General features: G+C 47.3%; 1 protein-coding gene across 5 annotated transcripts in view; it reads left to right on the top strand.

Moving 5' to 3' along the window:
- Positions 1-10,709, top strand: part of USP48 (ubiquitin specific peptidase 48) — a 107,029-nt gene extending 96,320 nt beyond the window's left edge. For all 5 annotated transcript variants that reach the window (XM_038746147.1, XM_038746150.1, XM_038746148.1 and 2 more), the window contains exons 24-27: positions 2,832-2,957; positions 5,139-5,187; positions 6,011-6,037; positions 10,175-10,709. In XM_038746147.1, coding sequence (XP_038602075.1) covers positions 2,832-2,957; positions 5,139-5,187; positions 6,011-6,037; positions 10,175-10,197 — 225 coding nt within the window. In that variant the 3' untranslated portion in view covers positions 10,198-10,709. The remainder of the gene's footprint in view (positions 1-2,831; positions 2,958-5,138; positions 5,188-6,010; positions 6,038-10,174) is intronic.
- The last annotated feature ends 865 nt before the right edge of the window (positions 10,710-11,574 follow it).

The following is an 11,574-nucleotide window of genomic DNA, read 5'->3' on the forward strand; positions in this document are numbered from 1 at the left end:
TTTTAATACTGAGGAAACAGAGGCACAAAGAAATGAAGTGACCTGCTCGAGGTCAAACAGCAGACAAGTGACGGAGGCAGGATTAGAACCCGTGTCCTCTGGCTCACAGGCCTGGACTCAATAAGGATTATTATTGTTATTATATTTATTAAGCAATTATTATATGCCAGGCATTGTACTAAGCTCTGGGGTAGATATAACAATAAACAGACATGGTCCCTGCCCACGGTGAGCCTATAGTCTAGGGGGAGGCTGAGGAGCTGAGCTGGGAAGAAGGTGGAGGCCAGAAAGATGGTAGGAACAGCTGCAGTCTAATGGGGAGGGCTGGAGGGGGGGAAAGTAAGGCTTGGAAACCTCAATGTTCCTACACCTTGCCTTGCAGTAAAACAGAAGGGATCCGTTTTGAAGAGCTTTGTATTCCAAGGGTTCTTTGAGTGCAGGTCTTTTCAGAATGTACTCAATTACACAGCAGTTTGCCAGTACTAATGACAAACCTCAGGTGGAAGTTTTGCTGTAAAGGAATTAATTATAAAGCGGCCTTACAATAGTTTATTTAAAGATCATGAATAAGTTGAAGCGAAGACATTCTCGTACTTGTAAAGTCCGAGGGAGGTTAATCTCAGCCTCCTGAGTTAAGTATGAGAATTTCCACCGTTTGCAACTTGGTTGTTAATTGTGTTATTCAGTTCAACTTGATAATTACGTTGGCTATAGGGGGAAAAAAATGATGCTTAGCCCTGCAAGATTTCAAAAGTCCCCTTTGAGGAATTGTCATTTATGGAGCCCACAGGGACCGTAGAAGGATAATGACTCTGCTTTTTCTCCTTCCTTGTTCTCCACTTGAAGAGGACTCAAAGGAGGGAATTACTTCCTGAGCATCAGTAGGCTTTGCTGCTCCTCCTCCTTAGGTTGCTCCTTGCCGGCCCATTGAAGGCTTCTTGGAGAGGAGTGGGGCAGCTGCCCACCTCCAGCTCTGAAGGTACAATTGTCAGCACGCCCCAAGTCCTGGAAGGTGTCCACATAACCCCCTTGTTCTGTGTACAGAGGGGAGTCAGGCATTCTATCCCCACCGCCCGCTTAAATCAGCAAATCCATTCTTTGGAGTCCCCTTCAGCCTCAATCACGTTGCCTTGTTAAAATAAAATAAAAATTATAGCCATAATGAAGTGGGCCTGGCTGTTAGATTGTAACTCTGCCCCATGGGTCATCGGCGCCTGGGTGATCATGGGGCATCCTACAATCCCTTCGGGGACTCCATTTTCTGAGAAAAAGCCCTTCAGTATTAATTTACTACTGACTGTAAGGGCGCTGCAGGCGGGGAATGGATCTGTTTATTGTTGTATTGTACTCTCCCAAGCGCTTAGTACGGTGCTCTACACAGTAAGTACTAAGTATGCATGAATAATAATTGAATCGTCAGCCTTCAGGGAAGTCGCTCCTACCATCTTTGAAAGAATCGGCCGCCTTTCGGGGTGCAAAAACCTGAAGGGATGAAAATAGCCCTTGTGAGCGGAGACCTGAAGAAAGTCTGCAGTGCCTTCTTTCACTTGGGGAGTTACCATTTTGAAAGATGAAACAAGTCAGCCAAGCCAACCTCCCCATCTGTGAACCCGTCACCTACGGGGAAAAGCTGCTCCAACACACAGCAGCTGTTCGGATGAACTCACCACAAATGTTTTCACAAACAGTTCTATCGCAGTCTTTCTCTCAGGGATCACTGCGATCTAAACCGACTGAAACGGAAAGGCCAGGAAACAGTTTGGGAAGATGTTGTTTTCAGGGAGCTTGCAAAGGCCGCCTTCATATGCGTGGATTGTCAACAGGGGTGCATGGAGCATTTCTGAAATTCTCGCAGGATCCCAGCCACTGCCCCATTTAACTTGCTTCCTTGCTCTCCTTCAGGACCATGGAAGGAAATTTGACCAGCTCATTTCACTCTCTTGTTTATCGGAAATTTTTTGGATTTTTCAAGATGGTTTTTCCCCAAGAAAATCTAAAACTATGTCACCAAGAGGTTTCAGATACCTACCAAACAATATATTAGAAAAGACAAACACAGTGAAATTGTCCTCATAAATCCCTTACTGATCATTGGTGGTGATATGGAGAAGCAGAGTGGCCTAGTGAAAAGAGGGACTCTGGATCCTGGCTTCTAATCCCAGCTCCAACACTCGCCTGCTGTGTGGCCTTGGACTAGTCTTTTCATTCCGCTAATGCGTCAACTTCCTCATCTGTAAAATGCAGATTAAATACCAAAATACTTTAAATGAAATGTATAAGGCTGTAGTCAGTCTGGATGGCTATTCTAGGTCATTGAATTTTTCCACCTAATACAGCTGTGTAAATTTTCGGTTGTGTAAGTTAGATTGCATGCAGAATTATAGCACTAGCTAGCTCCACGTAAGCTTTGTGTGGGCAGGGAACATGACCCTTCTTTATTTTGTACTTCCCAAGCTCCCGCTACAGTGCATCACACCAAGTGAGCACTCAGTCGATGCTGCTGCTACTTCTAGTCGTACTACTACTGCTATAACCCATAATCTAGTTTTATGCTTTCGGTGGTAAAGAGCAGCGTGCATGTAAATGCCTGTGTAAAATGCAGGCAAACACTAGACATTGACCCTGTACTGCAAATGAGGAAATGGGCCCGGGTGACGCTTCACACTCTCTTAGAAGAGTCTTGGGAGAAAACAGAATGGTTATCCATAATGTAGGACTACCAACAGAGGTGTGCATCTTTTGGAAAATAATGGGATGTCCCTGAAAATTCCCAGCTTTCATCATATTGAAGCCTTGTCCAAACTTAGCTTGGTTTTATTCCATCGGCACAGATCATGCATGCATTTTCGGTGGCTCCTTTTGACCAGAATCTGTCTATCGATGGGAAGGTCCTGAATGATGACACGGCAACCCTCGGCACCCTCGGCGTCATTCCGGAATCGGTCATTTTGTTAAAGGTAACTAACAGAGCTCTCCTTGGGGTGGGAGATTTCCTCCAGATGATAAATGTGTTCAGTAGAATGGCTAACCTCGCCTGTTGTCATAACGTTCTTGCTCCGGGTCACGCTGGCTATATTAAGGGACATATTTAATGGGTTTAATGTATTTATGCAAAAGGATAGAACATATTTAATGCAAAATGGAAATTCTAGATGAGTATTTTTCAGGTGCAGGCACCAGGAGGTCCCCTGAGGGCTTCCCCGGCAGATGGGCAGAATTTGTAAATCCGCCCACCCAGTTCTCCAATATGTGGGGGACCTTTCCCCTCAGAGCCCTGGGTTGAAGACCGCCTATGTTGCAGCGCTCCCCTTGCGCGATGCTGTGTGCTGGCACCACCCTGCATCCGTCCAGGCTCATGTTGTTGGGAGAACACCCCTTCCCCCTTCCTCCCCAACCACCCCCTGGCCCCAATGTGCAGGGAAACCCACGTTCTGGCAGGAGGAGGGGGCCGGTGGGCGGCCGCAGTGACTTCCCGGAGACCCAGCGCTTCGGGTGGCCAGGTCTCTGCCGTCCCTGCTGGAGGAGCTCTGGGAGAAGGAGCACTTTTCACCTCCTGAGGCGACTGGGGGGATCCCCACCGAGGGGAAGCCGGGATCCCAGAGGTTAAAGAGAGCTCCCTGCCCAGAGTCTCGTAGCCCCAGCCTCCAACCTGGCTCTTGTTAGCCAAAAGAGGGGACTGGTGCCGGCACGGTGCAGCTGAAGATGATCTGACACATTTCTGGGGCCTCAAACAGTCCGCAAGCACTAGAAAATTGAGAGGAGGGACCTTTTCCTACCATGGCTTCCTGGGATGTCTGGAGGGTGCATCCCAGGGGGCTCTTCAGATGGCCCCAATCCTAGCCCGGTCTTGGAGGGCCGGCCATCTGGAGATAATCCCCTCCGGTCCTTCCCAGCATCACTTCTTAATCAGATTCCAGGCTTTTGGTTTGGACGTGCCCAGCCCTACTTTAATTTCTGACAGCCCATCTCCTCCAGGAGGCCTTCCCCTAATCTCCACCGGGAACATCCCCGCCGTCCATCCCCCGCACCTGCCACTCCAGCACCCAGGTGCTCACAAACCTCCGATGGCCTTCCTGCACTAACCTCATATACCCGAGAATTATCTTACCTGTCCTGTTCCCCTTCTTTCTCCCACTTGTAAACTATTTCAGTGTCTGTCACCCCTGCCAGACTGCCAGCTCCCTAGGGCAGGAGTCATGTCTGCTAATGCCAGTGTACTATCCCAGGTGTTCAGTACAGTGCTCTGCGCACAATAGGCACTCAGTGAGAAGCAGCATGCTGTAGTGGATACAGTGCAGGCTTGGGAGTCATAAGGTCATGAGTTCTAATGCCGGCTCCACCACTTGTCTGCTGTGTGACCTTGGGGAAGTCACTTCACCTCTCTGGGCCTCAGTTACCTCATCTGTAAAATGGGGATTGAGATTGTGAACCCCATGTGGGACAGGGACTGTGTCCTACCCGATTTGCTTGTATCCACCCCAGAGCTTAGTACAGTGCCTGGCACACAGTAAGCACTTAACAAATACAATAATAATAATAATAATAATAATAATACAACTGATTTGATCGATGAACCGTTTTAGGATAGAAATGATCATTGTGACTAACCAGGACTTTAAAAGGAAAAGAGAAATTTGCCATCTGGGAATAAGCTGATGTTAAGATTCCACAGATTTCCCCAAGGGTCTTTCCTACCCCTCCCCACCTCCAATACCTTTAGCTAAAAGGTCGATGAAAGATGATCTGTGGTCCAAAAGTCAGAGCACTTGGCATGGGACAGCAGCTTCTCTAAACCTCACTGGCATTTCTGGTGGAAGAGAAAGTAACTCCAAGGATGTGGTTTTGTCTGAGATTATGAAATAAGACAATGAGCTCATCCATCCCCTTTGGATCCAGATTTGGAAAAAGTTCATTCTGCCGTCTTTTCTCTCCAGATTTTCTACTGGAGGATTCTCTCATTTTAGGCTCACAACACCTGTTTGAATTAGGGGCCAAGCTAAATTGTATTGTTTCCTCTGTAGAACTCCATTTAAGCGATTAGATGAGTGGCCTTGGCAGCAGACCTCTGTCTTAGCTCTGGGGAAATGTGTCACTTTGTCACATCTTCGCCTAAAAGTAGTGTTGGGTTTGTTTCCTAGGCTGACGAACCGATCGCTGATTATGCCGCAATGGACGATGTTATGCAAGGTAAAAAGAAGTGTGTGCCACCAATGTGTTCGTTGTCTAATCAACTATCGAGATGACGCCCTGGTTATGTAGAGCAAAGATGACCTAGTTATGGCCCCCTACTATTCCCAGGCCGGGCTTGAGGGTCTTGGCCACCACCTTTGGCTGTGGTTCTTTGGCTCCCACATAGTCCGCGCTCAGTAAATGGGACTGAACGAATGAATGCTTCACAGCGGGGACCATTCCCGTAGTTTGTTCTGTGGGTCTTTAGGATTACCAGTGGTTTCCCGTCCAGGCCGGCCACTGCGTTGATTTCACATAAATGCCCTGCACCCTCACGGGTCAGACTGGAGGAATGGCATCCGGAGCCAAGAATCCCGGGGAGCTTCTCCGGGATCATTTCTGGGTAGAGAATCATTCTCTGACCAGAAAATGATGCCGCTGATCACAAGACTGGACTCAACGGCGGGCAGTCATGTGCGGGGGCACCCCATCATCCAACAGGCAGGTTCCATTTTCTGGCTCCCACTCCTCCCTCCTGCCCTTCCTCAAAGCGCTGACCTTGGAGCATCCCAAGTGACTCTGAAGTAGGTCTTCCCTAGTCACTCCTGCAGTGCAGACACGATGGTTTGGATCGCGTGGATATCTCCCCTGCCATTCCCACCCCATTGTAACTCATATCGATGAGGAGTGGGCTGGACTGGGCAGGAAAGAGTTCTCGAAGTTCATTGATGGTACAAGAGAACAGTGTCAAAAAGCCTATCGAAAACAGGTCACTAGACAGGGGGCTCTCATACTTTTATTTGCTGTATTTGAAGGGCTTTTCACTCTTCTTCTTTTTCAGTTTGTATGCCTGAAGAAGGATTTAAAGGTAAGATGCATTTGTTGTTTCGCTTGTGTGTACTCAAACCCTACTGTAATTTTGTATTAAAGTGAAGTATACAATTTGATTTTTTTATTCAATTTGATATAAATCTCATTATCAAAATGAATTTTAGTTAAGTTTATTTTTATTCTGGCATTATCTTTTTCCTCTGAGCATGTGTGCCCTCAGTGAGGCATATTAGGGGAGGCACCCTTCTTTCCGTCCCTCAAGAAATCTTTTGGTCCAACGGGAAAGGGGAAAATGCAGGGGCTAGCGACCCCTTTCCTTAACCATTTCCTGTTGGGCTCCATGTTCCCTTTTGCTATTGGGTGTCATAAAATGGAAGAATAGTATGGTTGGAAGGACCCTTAAGGGGTTTTTGAAGGATCTTGTGCTCCAACCCTCTGCCTTCAGACTGGTGAATAAGTCTTCCAAAACTGTTGATTTGCCTGTTTTCAAAATTGGAAGCGTCAAGCCACCGTTGGTTATTTACTCCAGTGTTTTATCCCCCTCGAGAAGATTTTCTTCAAGCCCAACCATGATTCAGAGTTAATCGATTTCCTCTGGTTTGGTCCCCAGTGGACCAAGCAAGCAGCTATTCAGGAGTCGTAATGTGCTTGATGGCAGTCGCCCCTTTGCACCCTCTTCTCTGGGCTAAACCATCGCTGTTCCCTGAATTTTTTCATACAGGACCTAATTTCCATCGCTTCAGTCATTTCTGTCACCTTCCACCCAGCACTCTAATATCCGGGTCTAATCCAAGGGTGGCCAGGTCAAAGGAACCGAAGCGCCGCAAACCACAGATACAAGGCGGCCGAGAGCCATAGATCAGGAAACAATAGCAGGCGTTCCTGGAAGGGGAGTTGGATGGCTGGGTGGTCCTGGTGAGAGATGGGGACGAGCAGGAGATGGCTGGGCACGGGGAAGGACACCCCCCCCACCGACCCTCCTTCCGTTCCTCGGTGGTGCCGCCACCGGGACCGGAATAGTGGCGGTCGTGCCGAAGGCCAGTTCGGTTTTACTTTCACCCCTGATGAAGCCACATAGAATGTGACCCAGCTTTTCACCGTGAGGCCCACGGCACCTCCAGCCCAGTCGGTGCCTGGTGAGGAGGAGGGAGGTCACGCCCCAACCCCGCACGCACCGTAATTCTGTTCCTAGTTTCCGGGCCCATGCTGGCGTTTCAATAATGACACTATGTTGCTGACTCATTTTCAGCCTCTGAATCAAAAAGCCTCCCAGGTTGTTTCCTGCTGTACCTTAGCAGTCTTTCCCCATCCTGTCATTCGTCTTGCTTGGCTTTCTCTCCCTAGGCCTGTTAACTTGTGCTTGTCCCTCGTTGAGTTTCATCCTGTTTTGACAGTCTATTTTCCTTGCTTATCTCCATCACTTGGAGGCATATTTCTGCCTTCTAAAGTGCCCGAGATATTTCGGTTCCTGATTCCGTCCACGTCCTCCATAAAGACAGTTGGTTCGAGTCAAGGGCAGGAGCAGCACCTATGAGCACGCCACTCGATTGTATATTGCCCCAGGGCCCTCTTGCCCCTCGAGGTGATCCTGAGCCAGAGCAACAGAACATCCCAACCTCCAGGATTCCTGGGTCAGGCCGATCGGTGTCCTCCAGGCCATTTGCCACCGACTCCGATGCTTGGAAGGAGTTGGGAGGTGGTCTCCCGAGAAGCAGCGTGGCTCAGTGGAAAGAGCACAGGCTTGGGAGTCAGAGGTCATGGGTTCAAATCCCAGCTCCACCAATTGTCAGCTGTGTGACTTTGGGCAAGTCACTTCACTTCTCTGGGCCTCAGTTACCTCATCTGTAAAATGGGGGATGAAGACTGTGAGCCCCACGTGGGACAATCTGATCACCTTGTATCCTCCCCAGCGCTTAGAGCAGTGCTTAGCACATAGTAAGCGCTTAACAAATGCCATCATTATTATTATTATTTTGACATCAAACCTCATTTGTAGAGATGGGCCATTCCACAAGCCCGATTTTTCCTCTTTACGTTTCTAAAGTTCCCTTCTAGCGAGCCATTCTGGACAGCTTGTTGGTGAATTTGGCTAGCCGATATTTTCTGCCCTCTCGACTTACCCTGGAAACAAGGATTCCTTTTGCTTCTCTGGAACTTTCCCCCTGACTGACGCTTCAGTGGGTGATTCCCCTCACCCCGGAGTTGTGGGCTTGGTTGAACATCGAGTCAGGGTTCACCCTGGCTTTGCCTTCCATGGTCTTATGGACATCAATCCTGTCTCTTCTCAATTCGTGGGTTCGAATCCCGGCTCCGCCACTTGTCAGCTGTGTGACTTTGGGCCAGTCACTTCACTTCTTTGGGCCTCAGTTACCTCATCTGTAAAATGGGGATTAAGACTGTGAGCCCCACGTGGGACAACCTGATCACCTTGTATCTACCCCAGCGCTTAGAACAGTACTTGGCACATAGCAATCGCTTAACAAATACTGTTATTACTATTACGTCTTTCCAGGTTGAAGAATTCTCACTCTTTTCAATCTCTTCTAATAAGGAAATGGCTCCGTATCCAGTCAGTTGATGATATTTGTGTTGAACGCTTACTGAGTGCCAAAAACTGTACTAAGCACTTGGAAGAAGGTGGTAGAATAATTAGAATCGATCGCTGTTCTCGAGGAGCCTGCTCCATTCACCAGTCATTTTAGTTAATAACTCTCCATTATAGGAGTGGAGGCGCCTTGTGGACAGGAAACTTGTCATTTCTTTGTTCATTCAGTCGTATTTGTTGAGTGCTTAATCAATCAATCAATGTCGTATTTATTGAGCGCTTACTGTGTGCAGAGCACTGTACTAAGCGCTCGGGAAGTACAAGTTGGCAACATATAGAGACAGTCCCTACCCAACAGTGGGCTCACAGTCTAAAAGGGGGAGACAGAACAAAACCATACTAACAAAATAAAATAAATTTATTTATTTACTGTCTGCAGAGCACTGTACTAAGCACTTGGGAGAGATACCAACAATAATAATAGTAGTGGTATTTTAAGGGCTTATCATGTGCCAACCAGTGTACAAAGTGCTGGAGTAGATACAAGCCCACATGGGGCACACTAAGTAGGAAGGAGAATAGGTGTTGAATCCCCATTTTGCAGATGAGGGAACTGAGGCCTGCAGAAGTAAAGTGATGTGTCCAAGGTTACATATACAGCAGACAAGTGGTAGAGCCAGGATTAGAACCCAGATCCTTCTGACTCTCAGGCTCATCCTCTTTCTGCTAGGCTACGCTGGTTCTCACTGCTTCTGTACTTCCCAAGAGCCTAGAAAAGGGTACCCCACCAAGGAGGTACGCAAATCGACGTGACACCAACAGCTAGCGCTACCCCCCTTCTCCTGTGCTTTCTCTTCTCCCTTTTCCTCCCCGTCCCTCCCTCCACCATGACCAGCTTCCCCCGTGGGTCCATTGAAGGAATATCCTGGATTTCCTGAGCCAGTCTTCTGCAATGACCAGATAGGGTCCACTCCTTCAGACTGAATAAAAGTTACTGGAAATCTCCGTATGGAACCCGCAAATGAAATGGAATTTTATCCATCTTGGCGTTCAAACCAATGGTGTGGTTATTTTAGTGCTTCCTTTTAAGCCAGCTCCACACTCACCTATAGTAGTAGGTTCCAATCCCTGCTCCCCTCCCTTTCAGGTGAGGTTGTGTGGGGTGGAATTCAAAGTTTACTGAAGTGTAGGTAGATTATATATGTCATTTTCCTCCGGTATGTGCTCCCCACAAACTTTAGTTGGCGATTTCTTGTATCTTACTGTCTTCTGGGTGGCTGTGAATGGGCTGACGACGGGCCATCGGAACTCTTTGCTTAATACCAGAAGGACCTGGGTTCTAATTCTGGCTCCGCGACTTATCTGCTGTGTGGCCTTGGGCAAGTCACTTCACTTCTCTGGGCCTCAGTTACCTCATCTGTACAATGGGGATTAAGGACTGTGAGCCATACGTGGGACAGGGACTGTGTCCAACCTGATTAACCTGTATCTACCCCAGTGCTTAGTTCATTGTCTTCTACATAGTAAGTGCTTAACAAATACCATTAAAAAAAAAAATCCCCAAGCACAGTAACCGTCCTGCCTCATTAAAACTCTATTCTGGGATTTTTTTTTTTTTTTTTTCCCCAGGGACTGGCCTACTTGGACATTAATGTTTTGAAACCTGCTATGCGCTAAGAAGTGACCAGAAGGGAAGAAGAGTTTGACATGCTAGGGCATTAAAGACAAAGTGGATCTATGAGAATAAATGGTCGCTTGACTCTTCCAGAAGGCAGCAAAATCCAATCAAAAGTGACTGCCCCAAAAGCCTTATGTCAAATAAAAGCAGATTGCACTGAAAGACATCAAACTTCAAGGAAAATGTTTCCAGTTTTATATTTAAAGATGAAATGTAAGGCCGAACAAGTTTAGTAGCAGTAACCGGACATCATGTTTACATTCAGAACTTTCTAGACGAGGGAGGAAATAAGATTCTGTTGTATTTCCTTGCTCAGATTTCATATCGCAGGCATTCGTCCCTAGAGGATTTGTATTTCCCATAGGCAAATGACATCCTGATCTGTCTTAAAAAGTGATCCTTTTCCAGGCATACACCTGCTTCCAAATATCTGTCTTTGATCCACTTGGACACTTTCAATAAAGCATGGGAGTAAACAACTTGTAATTGTGAAGACATGTCTAGCTTTTTCACACTATTTACCACCCCCCAGGGTCAATTGCAGACCTCTCCCCAAAGCTGCCAGTGGTTATAAGTTTCTAGAGAGAGGAAAGGGGCCAGCCCCACTCTAGCCGCCCGGGGGCCACTTACTGTTTTTAAACCTTAGGAGAAGCTTCGACTCTAAGTGGCCGCAGGCTCTCCGGTTCGATAGATTTTAGAAATTTTCACAATTTTTGATAGCATCTTCCTCCAGTATGCCACTGCCAAGATCCCGGAAATCTGTCGTACCCTGAAAATCAAGTTTTTGAAGGCCGATGATCTTACTTAACCTTGACATTTGCCTCACAAAGGTCGGGATTTGGTGGGTTGTATTTGCATAATATGTGACCTACCACAAGACAGTGCTTTCCCTTCTCCCTTTTCCTCCCCGTCCCTCCCTCCACCATGACCAACTTCCCCCGTGGGTCCATTGAAGGAATATCCTGGATTTCCTGAGCCAGTCGTCTGCAATGACCAGATAGGGTCCACTCCTTCAGACCGAATAAAAGTTACTGGAAATCTCCGTATGGAACCCGCAAATGAAATGGAATTTTATCCATCTTGGCGTTCAAACCAATGGTGTGGTTATTTTAGCGGCAGATCATTGACCGGTATTCACAAGGACACCGAAGGGTTTGTTCTTTTTTTTAATAATGTAACTTCAGACTGGAGTGTATTTCTTGATCACAATGTTTGCTCCATTGAGTGTATTGTATATGCTAGTGTGTGGCTGGGTGGTTTCTGAGAGCTGTGGGATGCTAGCTTTTGGTCCGGTGGGGATTTTACTTTAAGGGATGTATTGTGGTCAGGGTTTTGGTTTTGTGGGGTGGAG

This window comes from Tachyglossus aculeatus, chromosome 5 (genome assembly GCF_015852505.1).
Source record: "Tachyglossus aculeatus isolate mTacAcu1 chromosome 5, mTacAcu1.pri, whole genome shotgun sequence".
NCBI lineage: Eukaryota > Metazoa > Chordata > Mammalia > Monotremata > Tachyglossidae > Tachyglossus > Tachyglossus aculeatus.